The 22,410-nt window shown below is 42.0% G+C and overlaps 1 protein-coding gene across 4 annotated transcripts in view; it reads right to left on the reverse strand.

The window, feature by feature from the left end:
* Window positions 1-19,307, reverse strand: part of SEC24C (SEC24 homolog C, COPII coat complex component) — a 38,635-nt gene extending 19,328 nt beyond the window's left edge. The window contains exons 1-9 of one of the 4 annotated variants that reach the window (XM_035137722.2): window positions 19,094-19,307; window positions 13,884-14,087; window positions 11,998-12,081; window positions 8,844-8,985; window positions 6,921-7,099; window positions 5,583-6,047; window positions 4,320-4,456; window positions 2,784-2,852; window positions 488-599 (exon numbers count right to left, since the gene is read on the reverse strand). In XM_035137722.2, coding sequence (XP_034993613.1) covers window positions 488-599; window positions 2,784-2,852; window positions 4,320-4,456; window positions 5,583-6,047; window positions 6,921-7,099; window positions 8,844-8,985; window positions 11,998-12,081; window positions 13,884-14,058 — 1,363 coding nt within the window. In that variant the 5' untranslated portion in view covers window positions 14,059-14,087; window positions 19,094-19,307. The remainder of the gene's footprint in view (window positions 1-487; window positions 600-2,783; window positions 2,853-4,319; window positions 4,457-5,582; window positions 6,048-6,920; window positions 7,100-8,843; window positions 8,986-11,997; window positions 12,082-13,883; window positions 14,088-19,093) is intronic. The other 3 variants (XM_035137724.2, XM_035137725.2, XM_035137726.2) reach the window with 3 other exon arrangements.
* Between the last annotated feature and the right edge of the window lie 3,103 nt (window positions 19,308-22,410).

The following is a 22,410-nucleotide window of genomic DNA, read 5'->3' on the forward strand; positions in this document are numbered from 1 at the left end:
AAAGATCCCCAAAATCAACTCTGAATAGTGATCATAGCCAGTCCATTCTTTGATAGCATTCTTTTCTCTTTCCCTACAATGACTACACATACATATTTTTATGCCACCTTTCCAAAGTTCAAACCATGCTCAAGGCGGCTTACAACATGAAAAAACATGTAACTAAAACAACGTAACAAAAGTAGTCAAAAATACGTCAAACATTTAAAAAATACACAGCCAAACTGAACAATTTTCACATAAATCACAAGAGATCTAAAGTAAAGATACAAAAAAATTAATTGTTCTGAACACAAACGGTATGAGCACCTTCAAGTATCACTTGAATCTATGTGATCACAGCCTCTATGACAAAGGGCCATGTTATTTTCTTTTCTTTTTCCTGCAATGGCTGCTACTAATCTTTGACTGTAGCTCATGAGAGACTTTGTTGTCTTTACAGCAAAAGATTAACATGGAAAAATCTTTGGCTAGGTGAACATTTTACCTTGATCTTTGACCAAAAAATTGGTAGTGACAAGGGGTGGGACTTGCCCACGGACTCCAGTGATGAATGGCTCTGACCCACGATTATTCCTGTCATCTTCAATTACCTGGATCTAAAATGGTAAGCAGAAAGTTAGTGGTACAGTGGACACTGTGCAAAAACTGGTAATAATGAAACATTCAAGTTTAGCAATAGCCAAATATTTGCAATCGGTCACTAAATAACAACTACATATGGTTTAGGAGTCTATCATTTTGCTTTTGCTGAGGATTTAGGGGATAAGTAAATAGTCAATTTGAAGATAATACAATTGGCATGTTAAACCTCTACATTATGAGATAGTATGTCCACTGATCTAAAAATCCTGGGTCCAAGGAAGTTCCTGCTCATTGTTCATCAGCAATTTTTGTTGCAAACTGCCTACGCAGCAGGGTCTGAGAATTTATCGCCCAAGCACTTTGGCAGCATTTTTGCAGAACTGTAGTTTGCCATGTCCCAAGTATGCTTGTCTTCAAAAGGTGAGTCAAGTTAAGATTATAAACAACAAGGCAAAACCAATACAGTGGCAAATTTAAGAACTCGTGAGAGTTAAGTTTTAGCTTTCACCGAGATAACTTGTGTATGGGCTGTGCCACTTCTGAATGCAGGTGGGAGTGACATAACGAATTGTTCCCAAAACAAAACAAAATCCACCTAAAAGCTTCACATCAGGAAGAAGGCTAAATTGGGTTCTAATTTACACCCAGCCACACTACTTCTTCCCTCCCACTTCTCATCTTACTATGGTCATTCTGGGCAATCTGGACGTACTAATCCCAATGTCTGGAAAGGACTCCCCACATCTGTCAAGCCACCACAGTCTTTGGCAAGCTGCTTCTCCAAAAATGCACTTCTGCAAAGCCCTTTCAGGTCCACTTATCAGGCACTTGTCCTCACTTTTGCCCAGACTGCAATCTCAGGTTACCATTCATACTACCTTGAGTTGAGTTCAAATCTAAGAACAATTGTGCCATTAAGTAATAGTTGGTTAACCACAGTAGTTGTTGGTCTGTAACCCAAGAAATCTGGATAATCCTGCTTTCAGCCTTTCAACATAAAACAATAAGGCAAGTTAAATGGTAATGTAATGTTATTTGAAACTACTTTCCACCTACTGGATTACAAATATGTACTTGTTCCTTCCAAAAAAAGTTATAGAAAAGATGGTGTTCTCTGGCAATCCACCGCTGTATGGCTTTTAAGTACTAGCATGGAAGTCTACTTCACCTTGCGAATGAGGACATTCAACCCTCCCTTTCCCTTCATGTCTTCATTCCTTTGCTAGTATGGCTCCTATGACAAGAGCACTAATAAATACCCTTACACTTGGATCTGAAACACACCAATGAAGAGGCTGCGTACAAAAGGTGAGTGACCATGCTGGGAAGATACTACAAACTAACTGAAGTTGTTAACACCACTGAGGAGATTCTAGCGTTGTGACCAACTTCAGCCTGTTCAAGACACAACAACGCAGGGGCAATAGACAAGCCACACTGACAAGTTTAATTGCAAACCAAGTCATTTCGTCTGTTACTGAAATAGTATTGTGATGGAATATCTTTCATTAATAAACCATATTCAATAAACTGCTGCCTAAGCGAGATATTACAGCAGAAAATTCAATGTATTTATCATCTCCATTTCCCCTCAAATATACACTCATGATCTTCTTGTATTAGGAGGGAAATGTTAAAATAATGACTTCTGAATCTAAAAATTAAAACTTGAATCCTTTTTTAAAGTGTAAAAGAATGACCTAAATCAAATGAGTTTTAAGATTTCTGTCCAGGAATATTATACAGGTTATGCACAAATCCACTGGAAATTCCCTTTTAGTTCAGTGGGTCTTGTGAAAAAAACACACCATTCATTTCAGAAGCGCAGGACTCAAAAAGAGTTCCAAGTGGATTATGCCAAATTCAATGCAGAATTCATAATTCATAGAGCAAAACTGACAAATGTAATATTCAGAAGTATTTTGCTTATAAATGACTTAATTTCAAGAAGGAAATACCACTTCATTACCTTATAATGCCAAACTTCTATTGCCCCTTGATTTGTGGTGTGAAGAGGATTTCAAAGTTCGTGATATTTTATTCTGCTTATTGTAATATTGTGAGCAGAAAGAGAGGGGTGGGATAAAGATGAAAGACTAACACCAAGGGGTAGTTAGCAAGAGTAAGATTACTTTGCAGACACAAACAAGCAGCCACCAACATGCAGACAATAGCAGACAGAGAGACACCGCACTTACTGGGCTAGGAATTGCATCTGGATCTATTCTGTGTCTGGGTTTCTGCTGAGGTGGCAGCTCATTGAGTTGCTTTTTTTTGTTTTAAAAAAGAAAAAAGAAGTAAAATTGCCACAAAAAGGGAAAAAGAGAGAATAGTAAAACAAAACTAACAAGCAATGTTACTCCTATCTGTCCTGTTTCCATCACTGTTAGATATATGTATAATGGACAACAGTTCATGCAACAAGAGGGGAAACAACATTACCATCTTCAGTTCTACTTGTTATTTCCACATCTTGCTCCCTCATTGGAAATGTACTTAAAATGAGCACTATTCTTGACCAAGCCGGCAGCTCACATGCTTGCTCAGTTCAACTTTGGAGAACTACGGGCTCAAGAACATGCAACTCATCTTGAGATTTCAATTAAAGGAAGAGCACAGAAGGAAGCAAAGCTACTAACATATCTCAAAGTTTTCAAGCTGCAGGTTACAGCAAAGGAGGCTGTAGCTTCATCCTTCACAAGTATAAGTTAGCACGATAGCATAAAGCTGGACATCAAAGAGCAACTCTGGAGAAATAGCTGTCACCATCACTGCTTTAACCACCTGTAGCTGTGGCCTTTGGAACAATGGCTTCACAAAACCCCACTGGAATTGAGAGGATAAAAGACTAGCACACCCGAATTTAAAGCAAGCAGACTCTCTGTACAACTGGATATACACTGTGGTGTTCCCCAGAACTCTCATATGTGAGTTGCAATTCATAAAACTTAAAAACAAATCCTCTTGTTTTCACACCGGGGTTCATGCAAGTCCTACATTCACTGGCTGGCAAGAAACTACATGCCCAAGGGCATGGGCACGTTCAAAACTCCCCTTAATTTCAAAAGAGGTGTGTCTTCAGCCCATGCAGCACTGATGTATGGAGGCTGGTGTTCAAGGCACCCAAACCCAAAGCTCCCTTAAGAATTCTATAATTCTCCCTTGAGATTCTATGTCATGCAGTTATTTGGATCCAGACTGCGCTGTGCAGCTGTTTTGTACAACATGGCCTTAACCTAGCAAGGGTCATTATATGCTAGAAAACCGACCAAATGCCATTCTGTTACAACTTGAGAAGCGGCATAAAAGCCCGCCATAAGCAAAGTTAAGTTGCTTAGCCCTATTTCGCAAGTTCAAAGAAGCCATTCAAAATATTGTTTTACTAACATTAACATACTCCAACCGAGGCCAATCACGTGGACAAAGATATGAACTAGACAGAACTACAACTGTTCACAGTAATTCCTGTGATCCTTTCCCAGGTAGTGTAATTGCAGGGCTTGCTGTAGATTATTATTATCTTGTGATAATCCAGTTGATACGCTACATTTCTTTATATAAGTATATAGAGATGGTCAGGATTGCCAATAACAGTAGTGCATAGGCATGCCCTTGTTCTGTTTAAAGCGAGCAAGAATGAAACAAATTGATAGAAGCTACAAAGAGGCAGGTTTTTAATCTTCAGAATCACTTTCTAGAATAGGATAATCATTTCAAAAATGGATACAACTTACTGGACTAGGAATGGAGTCTGGATCTAGACGTTTTGGTGGCGGTGGAGGTGGCGGTCCAGGTTGACTCCCATAATTTGCTGGCCCAGGGTAAGCTGGCCCATAGTTTGGCTGGGTACCTCTATGCTGTCCAAAGGACCCTGAAAAATATATATGCTAGATTTAAGTATGCAATAGAATTAAAATAAATTCAACTTTGATAGTAAACATATCACCACAAAAGCACCTATAACCACTTTTCAATACATATTAATCCAAGATTCCGATGATAAAAATTTCAAATTATGATTGATGCTTAAAATCCCCATAGAAAAGAAAGCAGAGGCGTATTTCACTCCATGGTGAAACAATTATGCAAGCAGAATGAAAAGGCACCGGGTTGGAATCCAGAGGAACTTAATCCCACTTTAGCCTCTCTGAAAATAAAGGAATAAGTTAACTGTGGCTAACTTAAGTCTCACTGATGATTTCAACAGGAGCAATGCTATGGCAGAGTTTCTCTAGCTCCAACCTACTGCACATATTGGATCTCTGCTGGCAGATTCTGCATTCCTTATTCAGAAGTTTCATACACAGAACTATGTGTGTTTGGTAGCCACAAGACTTAACAATCCAGTTCTGTACACCAGCTAATCCAAAAACAGCATGGTTCTGAGTATAGAAAGAAGGACCTCCCAAAATATAAAAAGATCTCCCCAAAGAGAAGCAAACAGTTCTTATACAGGTTGCAAGCAACTTTCTAACTCACTGTTCACTGAGCTAGGAAGCAAAGGAAACTCAACTTTGGAAGTCTCCATCAGAGGAATGTAGGAAAAAAGAGTAGCTGATTAACAAGCCAATCCACACCTTTATATTTAGGTTTTAAAATCCACAGGAAAATATATTTGTTTAAACAGCTACAGGAAAAAACCTTGATGCAATAACAGCAATCAGAACCACTCTGTACATCAAGGGTAGAGAATGTGATGTCCACTAGATCAACTCCAACTCCCATCAGCCCCAACCAGCATAGCCCATCAGTTATGATGGGTGGTGTAGTCCAATATCTGGAGGACAGCCTGTTGACTACAACTGCTTTACATCCTAATAGGAATGACTTCCTGAGGAAGCAGAGTTACCAAGTTATCTGCAAGTTGCTAATTTCCATTGAATTCAACGTATTTTAAAGACCTCACTACAAATTAGCACAGCCATCTATTATAACAAGTGTTAAAACCCAATTGACTTTTATTCCTTAGCCCTCTCTCAGCAACGTACTGAACATACCATTCTGCTGCACTGCATATCCTGGTTGGGAAGGATGGCTGGGAGGTGGTCCTTGCAAGCCTGCCATTGGTGGTCCAAGGGGTGGCCCTGCCATAGCTGGCTGAGGTGGTGGTGAGGTCACATGGTTTGGCTGGGAAGTGAGTGGCCCAGTAGCTGCTTGTCCTGGTAATGATGTACTCTGCATTGGAGGAGGCCTTGAAACTCCTGCAGGAGGAGGATAATTGGAAGCACCAACCCCAGCAGATGAAGGCGGTGGGGCAAACCCAGGAGCTTGATGTGAGAGGTTCAGGGCTGACGGAGGACCAGAACTAGGAGGCTGTGCCATAGGAAGACCCTGAGACAAGGTGGTAGGAGGCAATCCATGGGGCACAGCAGGAGGTGGCGGTCCTTGGTTTGAATAGGGCACATATTGCCCAGATCCACTCGAAGTAAAACTTCCTGAGGCAGGAACTGATGTTGGGGGACCTGAGGAGCAGAAGTTAATTATGGTCACATCTTGCTTTATAAAAGTGTTGTTCTTCTCCCAGTGTGCAATAAGGTGTTTTAGTAAACTAGCCCCTCACCCTGGATACAAAGTTATTTCAAGGTGGAGAGAGAGAGAGAACACAGAAATGGAGGTGCTTAATAACAAGCAGGTTTTACCATTCACTTTCATGATTACCGATACCAATACTTGGTATTCGTCACCGGACCTTATGATATCCTAGGCCAAGAAAACAATTTTAAAGAGCTACTTATCAAAACATTCAGTTTTAAGAATGGAATGGAAGTGAGAGCATGATGAAGTTGCAGTTCTCCCACTTGAATTTTGGCCTGAGCTCTTTGGATGAATGACTGTATACTTTTTTTTTTAGTTGTTGTTGTTATTATCTTTAGTGGAGCTGAAATAAAGGCCAAACGTAACAAACTCTATGTGCATTTAAATGGGCTGTCTCTGCACTTCTCAGAATTTCTTTTAATATGAATACCCCAGATTACTTTGACTGGTATCTCAATACTCTGAGTAGCCCCACTTAAATCAATAGTTTTAGTGGATCTACTCCAAGTATAACCTACGCTGGATTATGAACCTTAGTTAATTTAGTTGGTCCTTTTCCCTTGCTTAATATCTTGGAACTATTTTATATATTATACTACTTGAGTTCCAAGTAGTGACAGCATGCAATAGTTGAGTGACAGCATGCAATAGTTGCAACACAGGGACCTGCTTTATTGCATTTTATAGAATTTGCAAAAGAGAGAAGTAATAGTACCCATAGCAGTCTGGAAGATCCTTCTCAAAGGAACTCCAAATCAGTCTATGTGAGCAAGCAGCATCCAAACATTCTGGTTACTCACCATAGCCCAGTACACCTGGGGATGGAACAGAGGTCGAAACACCACTTATATGCATTCCTCCCATATGATTGGTCAGCTGCTGTGTGCTCGTTGGAGGTGGCCCATATGACTGGAAAGTAGCTGACTGGGAAACAGGTGTGGGTGTTGTTCCAGGCATGAACTGTTGAGAAGCAGGAGGTCTAAGAAAAGGAAGCAGAATAAAGACAATCCTTTGTTACATGAGCCACCCATGTATTTGTATTTGTAGTAGTAGTAGTAGTATTGATTATGAGACAGTGGTGATGAAGAAGACCTTCTGCAGTTTTCAGAATGGGAAGGTTCTAAAACCCCTTTGCAGCACACCCATCAATCAAAGCAACAGACATTCAGGCACTGAAAAGCAAAGGAGAATCTGTCCAGTTCATCATCTGTTGGCTTCACAACTCTCTGTTGCATTTATTGCCTGGGATGATAGGTTGCAATCTCTGTTCTTAGGAAAGCAAACAAGGGTGGGCAAGTGGCTTGCAGAGGCAGTTCTGGGGTTCTGCACTAGTGCCAATGCTGCCGCTCCCCTACTCCTAAAGCCTGTGACCACTCAAAATGTGGCTGCTTTGTTTCAAAGTAAAATATGAACTTGCAAGCTGTGGTTAATGGGTTCACTTTCTTCCCACTTACAGTAATTTTTGATCTATTTTTCCTACTGATTTTTAATGATTTCCACTGTGATGGTGTATTTTGGTTACGTGTGTGTGTGTAAAAATATTAAATAAAATAATAAAAAAATAAAATAAAATAAGAAAGTTATGTGCAAGCTTAAGCCTACACAGTAGCTATCAAAGATGTGCCATTTTGCAAAAGCAGTGGAAGCAGAGCTCTTGCTCTGCAGAAGGAAGAAAGGCACAGCCCAATTGCGCAAGCAGCAGCCTGATTACTCAGATCATGAGTAACTTGCTCACTCAACACGGCTGAATTAGGTGTGTTGCTGAACTATGTATTGTCCCTGCTGCCTAACCGCAAATTCAGCTGTGGGTAGACGGCTTGACTGAGACACATGTACTGCTCAGCTTTGTTCTAAAGCTTTAGGTAAAGGTAAAGGGACCCCTGACCATTAGGTTCAGTCGTGACCGACTCTGGGGTTGCGCGCTCATCTCGCATTATTGGCCGAGGGAGCCAGCGTACAGCTTCCAGATCATGTGGCCAGCATGACAAAGCCGCTTCTGGCGAACCAGAGCAGCACACGGAAACGCCGTTTACCTTCCCGCTGTAGCGGTCCCTATTTATCTACTTGCACTTTGACGTGCTTTCGAACTGCTAGGTTGGCAGGAGCTGGGACCGAGCAACGGCAGCTCACCCCGTCGCAGGGATTCGAACCGCCGACCTTCTGATCAGCAAGCCCTAGGCTCTGTGGTTTAACCCACAGTGCCACCTGTGTCCCGCAGTGCCACAGCTAAAGCTTTACTATAACACTAATTGCTAACTGTCTTGAGAAGAGCATTCTGGTGCATTACAAATAAATAAAGTATATCCAATTAAGTGTGCTTATAGAAAATAGAAAGTTACCACCACATTTAGTAGCTGTTAGAAGTCAGCCCAACAACATCTCTATGTAACAACCCAAAACCACACTATTTTGCTCTGCAGGGAAGTGGATGGGTTCTCTGTCCCCCAAAACTTGATACAGGTGGCAACCATTCTGCATGGGGGTTCCATTCCTGACCCCCACGTACGTTGGTGGAGTGTGCATAAGCCCTGCCACACCCCATTTTCGGGCCACTTCTAGGTCAGCAGAGACAAGTGTGTGTGTGTGTGTGTGAGAGAGAGAGAGAGAAAGAGAGAGAGAGAGAGAGAGAGAGAGAGAGAGAGAGAGAGAGAGAGCATCTGACTGTAAAATGGTCGCTGTCTGTACTGACAGGCTTAGAGTCTGATGACTGTTGTCCTAATTACCTTTGCAATGGAGCTGTAGATGCAGGAATCCCATTGCGTACATCTCCTTGTCCAAACTGACTATAGGCCTGCTGTCCAGGAGGAACGAATGTGCCAGATGCTGAAGCAGGTGCTCCAGAAGTAGAGGGAGCTCTCAGGGAACCTAGAAATATTGAACTGCATGTTAGTCGTGTACAAGTAAATAAGTGGGAGCCTACTTATGAAGATACTTAAAATATGCTAGGCATGATCTCTCGTGAGATTAACAGGAAGCAAATGAATACAAGGAAGAACAGAAAGCTATCAAGATTTTCAACAGCTGAGACAGAAAATTAATAGAAGCATGTAAATATGCTAGTGAAAATAACGCTTGCTGTTCCTAGCTTTTTTGCAGATCCCAAGAAGTCACTATTGTGGATGAAAGGAACAGACGAGGATTTGTCAGATTACTTATAGCATTTTTCTTTTTAGACAAGCCATGTACAATCTTTATTTGCATGAGAATCTTCTCTAACAATATTGAAAATATTTATACAGTGGTACCTCTACTTACGAATTTAATGCGTTCCGAACGCACATTTGTAAGTCGAAAAAAATTGTAAGTGAAATCCCATAGGAATGCATTGGGAGAAAAAATTTGTAAGTAGAAGCAACCCTATCTAAAAATTCGTAAGTAGAAAAAATCCTATCTAAACCACATCCAAGATGGCGGACGGAGCTCCATTTGTAAGTAGAAACATTCGTAAGTAGAGGTACCACTGTATATTAGAACTATTACCAAAATATAGGAGCAGTTTCAGAGTTAAGGTATGGTACCTCGGGTTACAAACACTTCAGGTTACAAACTCTGTTAACCCAGAAATAGTACCTCAGGTTAAGAACTTTGTTTCAGGATGAGAACAGAAATCATGCTCCGGCGGCGCAGCGGCAGCAGGAAGCCCCATTAGCTAAAGTGGTGCTTCAGGTTAAGAACAGTTTCAGGTTAAGAACAGACCTCCGGAACGAATTAAGTTCTTAACCAGAGGTACCACTGTATACAGATTTTCCAGTTTTTTTATCATTAAAAGGCCTGAAAAATACTACTATAAAACAAATACAAATTGTTGCAGAAATTAGGAATTTTGGCATGGATAATCTGGCCAAATTTCAGAAAATTCTGACATAAAAATGGCAGGATTATATCATCAGTTAAAATATTTTGAGTTGAAAGGCAGGTGTCTTGTAAGTGCAACCACTTTGTTCTTATATCTCTGGGCAAATAAGATGTAAAAAAAATTTAATTAGCCAGTCACTCCTCTAAGACGAATATTGTTAACACACATCTTTCAGGCTTCTCTGGTGGCATCTGCTTCTAAGAAAAAATGGTTGTCATTGGAGTTGACAGACCAAAGGATTAGAAGGCAGTAGATATGGGGAGGGGAGGGGAGGGGGATGCATCTCTGTGTGCACATGCATGCCATTTGGAACTGATGCTCTGCTTGCTTGTATACAAGAGAAAGGGGTACCAAAACTTCATTTGATTTGCATTCTATTTGCTCACTTCCTCTAGTAACATTCTATGCATCTACTGAGATTCTGCCAAGTCCATTCAAATTTGCAGTTTACAGTAACAAGAGTTATCACTAGTCACTTTCTCTGGTTCAGCTTCCTCTCCTTTGGGCAATATGGGTTTAACAATGGACTACTACAACATATGCCTAGTATCCTTTTTGAATTGTTAGGAAAACCATTATGGTAACAACAGAAGTAGGCCTACTTATAAAAGTTAACTGCCTTGTCAAATTACTTCAACAATGTAAAGTACAGGATAAATGCACTTTAATATAAAGATTTATACAGCCACGGTGAAGTTAAGCTTTGCTGCTCCCTTCTCAACAGCAGTCAGCAAGGATGTCCAACAGGCCGATTGCGATCTACTGGTAGATACCCGGAAGGGTTTAGGTAGATCATGGTCGATCGCTGGGTCCCTTTCCTTAGCGTTGCTAAAATCTATTCCGGCCTGCCCCCCCCCCCCATTGTAGCACGATCTGTAGAACTGAAGACAGCGTTTACTAAGTGAGGCTGTTAGTTTCCCCAGCGTTTTGTTGGTGAGTGGGTGTTCCTATATTTTCCCCCAAACCCTTTAAAATAGGGGTTTCCCTCCCCTGAACCCCCAAAATGGGGCTTTCCTTCTCAATAAAGGTCAACAACTTTGACCTGAACCCCCCCCCCAAAATGTGGGTAGATCACTGCGTTTTTAATTCTGTAAGTAGATCGCAGTCTCTTGGGATTTGGCCACACATTATATAATCTAATGCACTTCCTTCTCAAAAGGAGAAAGAATTTCTATCGGAGAAGCACAGCCATCAAAAGTTAAGCCATCTGGCTGAGCTTCTATGACATGAAAGTGGTGAACCAGTTTTTCAGCCCAAGGGGCTCATTTCCTCATGCAAAATCTTCTGACAGTTACCTGCTAGTGATGGGCGGGGCCAGAGGCAAATTGGTCAGAGCAATGGATGCAACCCTTACCTTTGCACAGTAGTCTAGATCAGTGTTTCCCAACCAGTGTGCCTCCAGATGTTTTGGGACTACAACTCCCATCATCCCTAGCTAGCAAGACAAGACCAGTGGTCAGGAATGATGGGAGTTGTAGTCCCAAAACATCTGGCGGCACACTGGTTGGGAAATACTGGTCTAGATTACAGCTACATCAAAGTTAGAGGGTTATAACCAATGCCAGTCCTGCTCAGAGTATGTATGATCCTCCTTACTTTAGAAATAATCAGTCTGCTGAAATGACAGCACTTCCATATAAGATGCATAAACATGTACTCTGCTGCAGCATACGCACACAGAGAAGTAAGGAGTACATGCTGTTTTTAAACTTTACCCAGAGTACAAAAAGCCTTGAAGGAAATTTATTATGTTCAAAGCGTGATATCCACCTTTAGCCACACTCAAGAGCAAACCCACTGAAATCAATGGATTTAAGTCTCCTCTGAGTACAACTTAGTTGGATCTCACCGCTGTGTCCCAGAGACCTGCACATTCCTTGTAATAAGGCATCACAGCTCCACACATTCTAATAATTACATGGCTTAGCTTTAAGATGAAACAATAGTAATGTTAAAGAAGGAAATGCATCTGAAACAGTCTTTTCTCATAAGAGACAGTGCATGAAAAGGAAAGCATTTACCTATGAAGTTGGGAGTAAAAGAAGCATCAGAATCAAGAGAGACAGGAGAGCCCTTAGAAGGAAACCCCATTGAAGGAAAGTAACCTAGAAAGGCAATATACACATCAGTAAGAATAGACTTGGAAAACTTCTAATAAAATGCATTGTACTAGTCCTACAAATGCTGGAGTTTCCTCCTGCTTAGCAATCATTGTTTATTTTCAATATAGTTTATTTGCTACCTGCCATGAGACGGCAGGGACGAGTAGTTCCAAAGTAAAAAAAATATGAGAAGATTTACCTCAAACAGCAGAACTTTCTGCTTGATGAGTGAACTACTTGATGAGCAAATGGAGCAGCTCATCCAGTAAGCTACCCTAAAACAACAAGCTCCCCCACAAATATCTGCCAACTTTACACAAGCCTCCGAAGAGAGAATGCAACATCAACATTACCTTTCTGCTTAACATAAATAACTATTAAATGTAGCACATGTGCTACCTTTGCAGCAGCTTCCTTCATTAAAGCCTAGTATAAATACAACTCTCTATGGTCTCCACTATGATTCCCATGTACAAAGGTAAGAGAACTAATAATCATTCCCATTCCAAGACTGTAAGTCATGATAAAGCTGCTAGTTTTCCCAAGGTAACTTTACTCCTTCAAGTGGCCTTCCAGCTAGTTCTGGTGCCATTAATGCCCACTTCTTTACACCAGCTGACAAGCAACTAAGCATCTAGCACAACGTCCTAGGCAGCTAAATTTGGCCTAGGGGCTTCCAGTTGCTTTAATGCCTGTGGACCACCAAAGCATGGAGCCCTCCCAAACCCCATGCACCAGCATGAAACTGCATTGCCATCTGAACCATCTCCCATTGCTTTATGAAATATAACTGTATGCACAAGTTCTTAAATCATGAAGAACAAAGGACATTTATCTACATCCATAGAATTGTAGAGCTGGAAGGTCCTCTGAGGGTCATCTAGTCCAAAGCAGGAATCTCAACTAAATCATACATGACAGTTGGCCAGCAAACCTCTGCTTAAAAACCTCTAAGAAAGTAGAGTCCACCATCTCTCATGGGAGTCTATTCCTCTGCCAAACAGCTCTGATTGTCAGAAAGTTCTTCCTGATGTTTAGTCAGAATCTCCTTTCTTCTAACTTGAATCCATTGGTTTAGGTCCTGCCCTCTGGAGAAGGAGAAAATAAGCTTGTTCCATCTTCCATGTGACATCCCTTTAGATATTTGAAGACGGCTATCATATCTCCTCTCAGTCTCCTCTTTACCAGGCTGCTGTTGTTGTTGTTTAGTCGTGTCCGACTCTTCGTGACCCCATGGACCATAGCACGCCAGGCACTCCTGTCTTGCACTGCCTCCCGCAGTTTGGTCAAACTCATGTTCGTAGCTTCAAGAACACTGTCCAACCATCTCGTCCTCTGTCATCCCCTTCTCCTAGTGCCCTCAATCTTTCCCAACATCAGGGTCTTTTCCAGGGAGTCTTCTCTTCTCATGAGGTGGCCAAAGTATTGGAGCCTCAGCTTCACGATCTGTCCTTCCAGTGAGCACTCAGGCTAAACATACCCAATTCCGTCAAGCGTTCCTCATACAGCTTGGTTTCCAGACCCTTTATCAACATGGTTGCCCTCTTCTGCACACATTCCAGCTTGTCAATATCCTTCTTAAACTACACTGCCCAGAACTGGACACAGTACTGTAGGTGTGGTCTAACCAAGCAGAATAGAGTGGTACCATAAATCCTTATACTGAATATTTTAAATGCACTTTTGAATTTTTTGTTGCCACCACCTCAGGGGCACATACAGAACATTACAAAGCAGGGTAAACATTTTTTTAAAAAAAAGCTAAAAACAAAGGTCATTTCCCCCTTTATACCAATGAAGAATACCTTGTGGGGGGGCTGTCTGAGGATATCCTGTCACTGGACCATTATAAGCACCATACTGTGAGGTGGGAACAGTCGGGGTTGGCTGCCCTCCGTAACCAGGCGGCAGGTATCCTCCATATCCAGGCTGTGGCTGCCCATAAGGTGGCCCTGTGTGAGTTGACTGGTTTACGCTCATTGTGCTCACATCCCCAAACTAGCCTTCACCTGTGAGAAAGGAAAGAGAAACATTAGGAGCCATTATTCAAAACAAGATTTTGTGCAAAAGAGCTGAAGAACCAGGCTCAATAACCCTTGCAGTGCTAGTTTTCTAAAGTAATTTTAAACACACATTACACTACAGCTGAGTAACTTGTGAGCTCCAAGCTTGTTTAGGGATATTTACCCAATATCTATTAAAGCTGTCCAACCTTTTCATCCCATCAAAGTTTCTTCTCCTTCCAGTTGGTCTCCTCCTTGCTTTTCCTCACCTTTAGAGGTAGGTTTTTTTAAACTCTTTCTGTGTAGTTTCAGAGCAATCACACAGAAAAACTTTTTTTATATATAAAAAATGATTTCTTTTTCATTTCTTCCCTGGTTGTATGGCTTGGGTATAAGTCCCTCCCCCCAATCTCTGGGTAGAGAATAGTAGGCTTCTGCCACTTATATATGTTTGTAATACAAAACAGGATAGAGCATACAGGACTAATAGGAACGACAAATTCAGAAAATACTCTCAGTTGTTTTCTAGACAAGGAACTTTATTGGTTCACTGTACAAAAAAAAAATTCTCCCCATACTTATCTGAGTATAGCACTGGGGGTTACTTCTCAGACCTGCTTAGAATCAGGAATTCTAATCTTAAATTCTGGATCAGCTAATCTAGAACACTTATCTCTGGCCCCATTCATCACCAGTTTATAGTCCCTGCCAATTACCCCCAGAAGAAACCGGGCCATCAATGAGAAATAATGTTGCTGTTATGAAGCACTTATTTTAGAAATATGAAAAATTTAAAATAACATAGATTCAACAAGAATTAAGGTCTAAAAGCTATGGCCAAAGAAGGCATTCATACAACCCTCATGAGGCCCAGCCAGCATATCCTTATATCTTGGTTGGCTAACCTGTGGTCCTACAGTTCCCATGGTCCATGACTACTGGATATGCTGGACCTGAATGGAATTTCCTTTACTACCGGTACCAGGTACTATTTGGGGACAAAATTTATAGGAACTTTGTATATACTACATGGTTCTGAACATAAAGTTTAAGGAATGTAGATTAGTCCTTTTCAGTTGTATTAAATGCCTGCAATGTTAGCTGCATGTCAAGTCTCCCGCAATAATCTGTATTCAGTAGCTGATACTCTTCAGAACACTATCTACTAGTAGCAAGGTTAATTTATAGCAGGATAATCAAGCTTTTCCAGTAGTGTGTCAGATTGTATCAGTGCAAGGGATGTTTTGCAGGTGTGATCTTCTGAATCAGCACACACATAATCCAGAATAAATAAAATACATAGCCTTCATAACACCCTTAAATTTTAGTTTAAAGCAAGGCTACAACCAATAACAGCAAAACACAGCCCTATTTGCAACAGCATAAAATATGTCATTGCGCTATTGTAGTATTAACAAATAGGCGTAACAAATTTTAAAAACATAAAGCACTTCCAAGACTACAGTTGCTATGGTGGTCAAACTAAATTTATAGTTCAGCTATCAAATGAGAAATAGTACAAACCATGATTTGCCAATCTAATGTTATGGCCATCACTATGAAGCTGATTGTCTAGTTTTGCTTCCTACCTTCTCAACAAGTGGCTCTAAACTACAGTTTCCCTAGCATGTGTTTAGAAATTCAAACAATGGTTTGGTCCTAAACTATAGTGTAGAGAATATGGCTTGGTATAATAATAATAATAAATAATAAATTATTATTATTATTATTTTATACCCCAGCCACTCTGCGCGGCTTCCAACAGAAAAATAAAATAAAATAATTGATTAAACATTAAAAGCCTCCCTAAACAGGCTGCCTTCAGATGTCTTCTAAAAATCTGGTAGCTGTTTTTCTCTTTGACATCTGATGGGAGGGCGTTCCACAGGGTGGGCACCACTACCAAGAAGGCCCTCTGCCTGGTTCCCTGTAACTTGGCTTCTCGCAATGAGGGAACCGCCAGAAGGCCCTCGGTACTTGTCTGGGCAGAACGATGCGGGTAGAGACGCTCCTTTAGGTATACTGACAGTATAACAGTATTGACCAAAAATGTACAAGCATAAAACTGAATTCATTTTTTAGAAACGTTACAAGGAATCATACTAAGAGGACAGTTCTTATTCCATAATGCGTGTTCTAATTTTTGCATCCTGGTTAGCAAGTGAAGCTACAGCAGAGGAATGGCAGTTGCCATGTCCCTTTTTTTGTTCTGCAAGCTTCCTGCTCATTTCCCTTTCTCCATCTTTTTTATTTTTGCCATCTGCAAATATCTAAGTGCCAGCACAATGGGTTCTATGGCAGTGTCTAAGCATGCCAGTATGTTGTACAGCTGGTATGCAGCCCAGTATTGTGAGGTACACATGCAAGCTCCTTTAAGACCTTTGAGCTATGGACTTTGGCACACCTCACTGTCAATTAATGCTCTTGTTTTGTGATCACCAGTGCAGTAGGATGGCACGTGTGCAACCTGGTTCCCTTTAATGGATAAAGTTGTGCTTAATGAGACCACTGACTTGTCCTATCCTCATTGTATCCCTCTCCATATCCACCCAACATGCTAAGACTTTTAAACAGGAGTGGGTAGACTTAGGCTTGTTGGATCTGCTTGGCTTTTTTATTAGAACCCCCCCCCCCCCCCCAAGATCTACCAATCAGACCTGGTTAAAGAACGGGTGTTTCTGAGCACATTCTGAGCCTAGGAATTTGTTTTTACCAACCAACCAATTTGTTTTTAGTTTCTAGAACTGAACTGCCCATAGCCCTTTCATAAAGAAGTCCATATCTAGTTAGGTCATTTCAGCAGCCTACTTTAGGTGGGAAAAGGAATTTTGCTATGATTAAACAATTAATCAGAAATCCCTGCCAATCTACGGCTGATCACCCTGAAATCTATCAGTAGATCTCAATCTGTCTTCAGCCCACCTGTGCTTTAAAAGGATGCAATATCACCACCTAGGATTGCTACCCTAGTCGAACATTGCATATCATATTGTTACATTAGTAACACAGCTGGGGTGCTTGCAAAACCCTCACTCACTGCTCCCTTCCTCACTCCTTGAAAAGGACATCAAGCTTCTTTCAGTTCTATGTGCTTTTCAAGGCTCTTATTGGCCATATTGGCACTTGAACAGAAGTGACAGAGTAGGAGGTAAACGGAAGAGAAGTGGGAGAGAATAATGGAGCAGCTGGTGGGATGGAAGTCAGGAATACACACTCACATATGCACACCATATCCAATACAACAGACCCTATTTAAACTGTTTTCTCACAGGCTCTTTCCCCATTGGCAATCAAATAAATGTTACACCTATCTACTGACTGAACTGCAAAAGCAAAAACCACAGAACTCATACTTTCTAGCACTGCCATTGTGAAAAAATATAGACTCAAGGTATAGAAACTTATGGATTGCCATAATTTTTACAAGGGATCCCCCTCCAATTACAGGTTAACTCTGTATCCATAGATGTGCTCTGTAATTTTTACTGCGCAGTCTACCACCAAGGTAAGCTTTAATTTGGCAGTGAATTTAGGGATCCTATGTAAAATTGTGTAGATTGAAAAGGAAACAGTTTAATCCTGCTTGATATTCAACCTTTACCCAGATCCCTTGGAAGTACAATGACTCTCTTTCTGCAGAAGAGAAGTAACAAGAAGGGTTGGTGCCCACAACACACTCCCAAAATTCCAAATGTTCCCAGAGATTAGCAGTCTGTATTAGCATAATAACATCTAGTCTTGCACAGATTTTCTTCTGGCAAGAGCGAAACCCTTTTCTATAGGACAAAATTTGGGAATTTAAAGCCTGGCCCCATATATAACCCACACATTAAGAAGCTACTCTTCTGAGTTCTATGCGTAACTAATCCTGCAGTCCAAAGTACAATTTAGCTCGAATGCAAGTTAATGTGCACTGCTTGGGAAAAGGAAAGCACCATGGGTGCTTTTAAATCTTCAAGGTGAACCTAAGTTTCAAAACAAAGTTATTCCATTAGTTGCACATTCAATCCCCATAAGAGCCAGCTGTGTATTCCTGCATTGCATTCCTGCAGGGCTATGTGATCCTAAGGGTACCTTTCCAACTCTGCTTCTAATACCAAGCGTTTCAAAGGAAGTCTCTAAATAGTAAACACTGCTACTACTTCTGGGGAAAAAGGGCTCAAGGAATTGCTTTTGTTGAAATGCAGCCTGACTCCTACATAAACACAATATTGCTTCATCTCAGTTTCACCTTGTCAAGCGTGTTCACACATTCGGCAGGATTAACTGGTAAAGCTTTTCTCGGGTTGTTTCCCTTTTTGGATGCAGATCAGAGTGTGGGGTTACTCCCTATAAGCTAAATCTCCCACATACAGAAAAGACCAGCAGGCCAGGAAAACATCCCCCCCCCGGCTCTCTATTTGGAAGTTGTCCGAATAATTTCCCACAACTCCTGTATTAAACCTGTTACCGACAAGCCTCAGGGACGCACGCACCCGCACCTATCAACATGCACTTGTGAATGCAGCACACGTCAAGCGGAACACACTTTGCGTGGTGGCTGTGTGAGGCAAAGCGGGGAGGAAGGGAAAGCGCCGCTTATTTCCTGCCGTTCCGGAGGGTGGGGTTGGAAAGACTCATTTATTTTAATTTTATTCGTTAAATGTGTGTATCGCCCTTCAAGCGAAGAGCACTAAGCGATTCAATACATGCAAAAAATGAGATCACACAAAATACATAATACAAAGAACAAACAGCATCCCCCCGCCCTCTCACAAACACGTTTAAAATGGCATTTAATCAGCCAAAGGCCTGGTAATGAGAACTCTCTAAGGGAGAAGCTAACGGCTCAGCACAGGGCCTCTCCGGGAGGCCGGAGCCGTAAGCCTGCCAGGATCAGGCCAGGCGCGCTCCGGAGTCGGGCGGCGCTTTATTCCTCAGCCCCGGACTCGTCGCAGAGCCTCCCCCCCCTCCCGCCCCCGGTCCCTCACAACCTCGCGCCTCAAAAGAGATCGGCCCAGCCTCGCGCTTACCTCAACCGGCTGTCCCCGCTCCTGCTGGTCGTCGGGCCGCCGCTGGCGCCGGCTTCCGCTTCCTGTGCCCGCCGCCGCCGCTCACCGGAAAGGCCCCTCCACGTCCGCTCCGCTCTCCCTCAAAGCTTGCCACGTCCTCACTTCGCTCGCGGCCCTCGCTGCACTCCGCTGCAACAGGGACCCGGATGCTGCTCGGCGACCATAGAGGCGCTCGGGAAAGAGAGTGAGAGCCTAGGGAAGAGGAGGAGGAGGAGGAAATGGACCATCGCGGATTTTTCGTGACGCGCTTCCGGTCAAGATGGCGGCTTTTCTGCTGCCTCAGGGACCGCGTTCGCTTAAATCACCCAAGTCTTCGAGGGCTGTGGCGCCCGACTGGGCCCCGGTAGTGATTTCATCGTAGGATGATGCTGTCCACTGTAACAAACGGGAGGCTAGTTCTCCCTGACGTGGTAGTACTTAAGACTGTAGGGGGAACAGTTTATTTTTTTATTTATGTTTATTAATTTCGTCGCTTGATTGGGGGAGTGGAGACACATTAACCTCAGAGTTGTTTACAGAAAGATGTAATAACAAAATCAAGAAAAATCCACAACCATACTTTAAAACATGCATTTTTTTATTAAAATTACCTCAACTTTCTGAGCACCTGGGAAGTCTTGGCTGAGCAGGGATGTTTTCAGCATGCACCGAAAAAAACACAGTGCAGCTGCTTTATTGATCTCAATAGGTCGGGAGTCCCAAAGTGCAGGTGTGACCCTCCTATCCATCCTGCAAAAGCCCCTGTACTTAGTGTGTAGCAAAAGAAGCCAACTTAGAACCTTGATTCCTTTTTATTTCATTATTTATTTATTAAGTTCATATGCCACCCTTCATCAGTTTACAGTATATACAGTAAACCACAAATATACGTAGCATTATAACCATACCCCACCACATAAATAGTTTAAAAGGCCATAGATTGTTTAATTAGCCAATGGCCTAGGAGAAGAATAATGTTTTCACCTGGCACTGAGAGATAGATAATGAAGGTGCCAAGTGAGCCTCCCTGGGAAGAGTTAAGCATATTCAGACACACTTGGCAAAGAGTGAGTCTGTGGACTATCCTTTCAAAGCAAAGTTTGTTGACAGCAAGGATTGACGCTGGAGAGACTATCATGAATGGTTAGAGCTAGGTTAAGAATTCTGCCACAGCAGTGGCCAAGCTTTCCTGCTGATCTGTGCTATTTTGATGCTGTGCTGCCTGTCCATCAAAGAGATGTGGCATGTTCCCCTTTCAGGACCACATTATAGAAGAAAAGGCAAGTTTTGTAACTGGCCAGTGCCAAAGGTGTGTTAAACAGCTTGTAGTTGTTTGGGCTGCCTATTGCATACATACAGGAATCTTATTCAGAAGTGTTTCATAATCTGAATCCACATCTGACTCTGAAGTGGTACAGCTGCCCCAAATATGTACCCCATCAAGTGAATTTGTGCATGGGGCCACCAATTCTACAGGCCATAAGGCTTCTCCCTCTCTTAGCGTGCTATAAATCTGTTTAAATTCCTCATTAATACACACATAAGTAACACTTGATTTCCTGTCCCCTGATTGTGTAATGCCCATGATGATTTGCAGCTGAATGTATTCATTTATTTTGACTCTACCAGAAGTCTTGACTCACAGGCAATATATATATATAGAGAGAGAGAGAGAGAGAGAGAGAGAGTGCATTGAGCTCCATTGTGAATTACAGACTAAGTAAACAAAAAAAATGGTTTATGGCTAGAGAACCTTACAATATAAATTCTGGCTGTAAGAAAGAGGGAGGGAGGGAAGGAAGGAATATTATACAGATGTTATCTCTGTAATGTTTAGTTCCTAATACATCATTCACACATACAAATCACTTATAAAACATTTTAATAATGTTTTAAGTTCTCTTCAATGCATGAACAAGTATATCCAGTTTGGCCTGAGTAAATAGCAGGTGAACTTGGGTTGCAAAGCTTTCATCGGATTTCAAACTCAGCCATGATTTTACTATACAGTATATAGCTGTAATCTTATAAAACAGGCATGTCCAACAGGTAGATCGTTATCTACTGGTAGATCACTGGATGTTTGTGGTAGATCACTGGTACATCACTGGTAGATCACCAGCTCCCCCCAAAGAAGCTCAACAACTTTGGCTCCCCTAAAAAAATCAAAACATCTTTGCCCTGCACCCCCCCCAACGGGGCTTTCCTCCTCCCTAAAAAAGCTCAACAACATTGACCTCGAACCCAAAAAAACAGGGCATTCCTTCCTAAAAAAATCTCAACAACTTTGACCTGATCACTGCCAATTTTTAACTCTGTAGATCAGTCTCTTGGGAGTTGGCCACCCCTGCTATAAAACATACAGGAAGTCCAATTGAACATAATACAACTTCACTAAGCCAAACATTTCCAAACAGGCAATTATAGAATTACAGTGTGAAATTCTGTAAAATGTGGGAGGAGCAATGTGGCCCGCTTCACTGCTATGCTGAGCTATTAAGCAAATTAATGGGAAGAAACAGGATTGGACACATGGATTACCGGGGAAAGCTGCAGCAAAAGGGTGGTTGCGCCATGCAGGCAGTAGACTATTGATCCATGCAGCGCTCCACTGATTGGCTCAGATTTGATTAGAGAAGCTCAGCCCTTTCCTAGTTTGGGGCTATACCCTGCATTTGAATCTGGCACCTCCAGCATGTAAAACATACAACTCTTCCTGCCTTGTTTGTGTAGAGGAGGGGAGAAGACACATTCCCCATTATGTGTATAATTGCTGCCTGTTGCTATAGCTAGGTGGTTAGGAAATTGCTTTGTATGTAGTGTGTGCAGTGTGGTTTCAAGTACTGAGGGTATTATCCAATGTAGTACTATGACAATCCTCCCTTTGCTCCTCCTCCCATGTGCTGTTCTGAGAATTCTTCTGAACACCGCCCCGTGCCAATTATGGGAATTGTGGGGGTGCACAAGGGAGAAGAGAGGGGAACCCCACTGCTCAAACAGAAGTAATTGCACAGGGCTTCTGCTGATGGGGCTTGTTAGGTGGATTCCACCCAAAACAGTTTCCTCTCTTTTGCCTCTGACATGATTTTTGGGTTTTGTTTGTTTTGGGGGTTGTTTGTTTTTTTTACCAGGAATGGAAGAGGTGAGTGGAGGCATTTCCCTTCTGGTGAGGCTTAAAGTACCACGTTAATAATAATAACAGCAGCAGCAGCAGCAGCAACAACAACAACAACACATAAGGTTCTTCCATGTGTGGGTACTATATGGGCATCAACACATTCCCCAGTGGAAGGAACTGG

Source organism: Zootoca vivipara, chromosome 5 (genome assembly GCF_963506605.1).
Source record: "Zootoca vivipara chromosome 5, rZooViv1.1, whole genome shotgun sequence".
In the NCBI taxonomy this organism is placed as follows: Eukaryota; Metazoa; Chordata; class Lepidosauria; order Squamata; family Lacertidae; genus Zootoca; species Zootoca vivipara.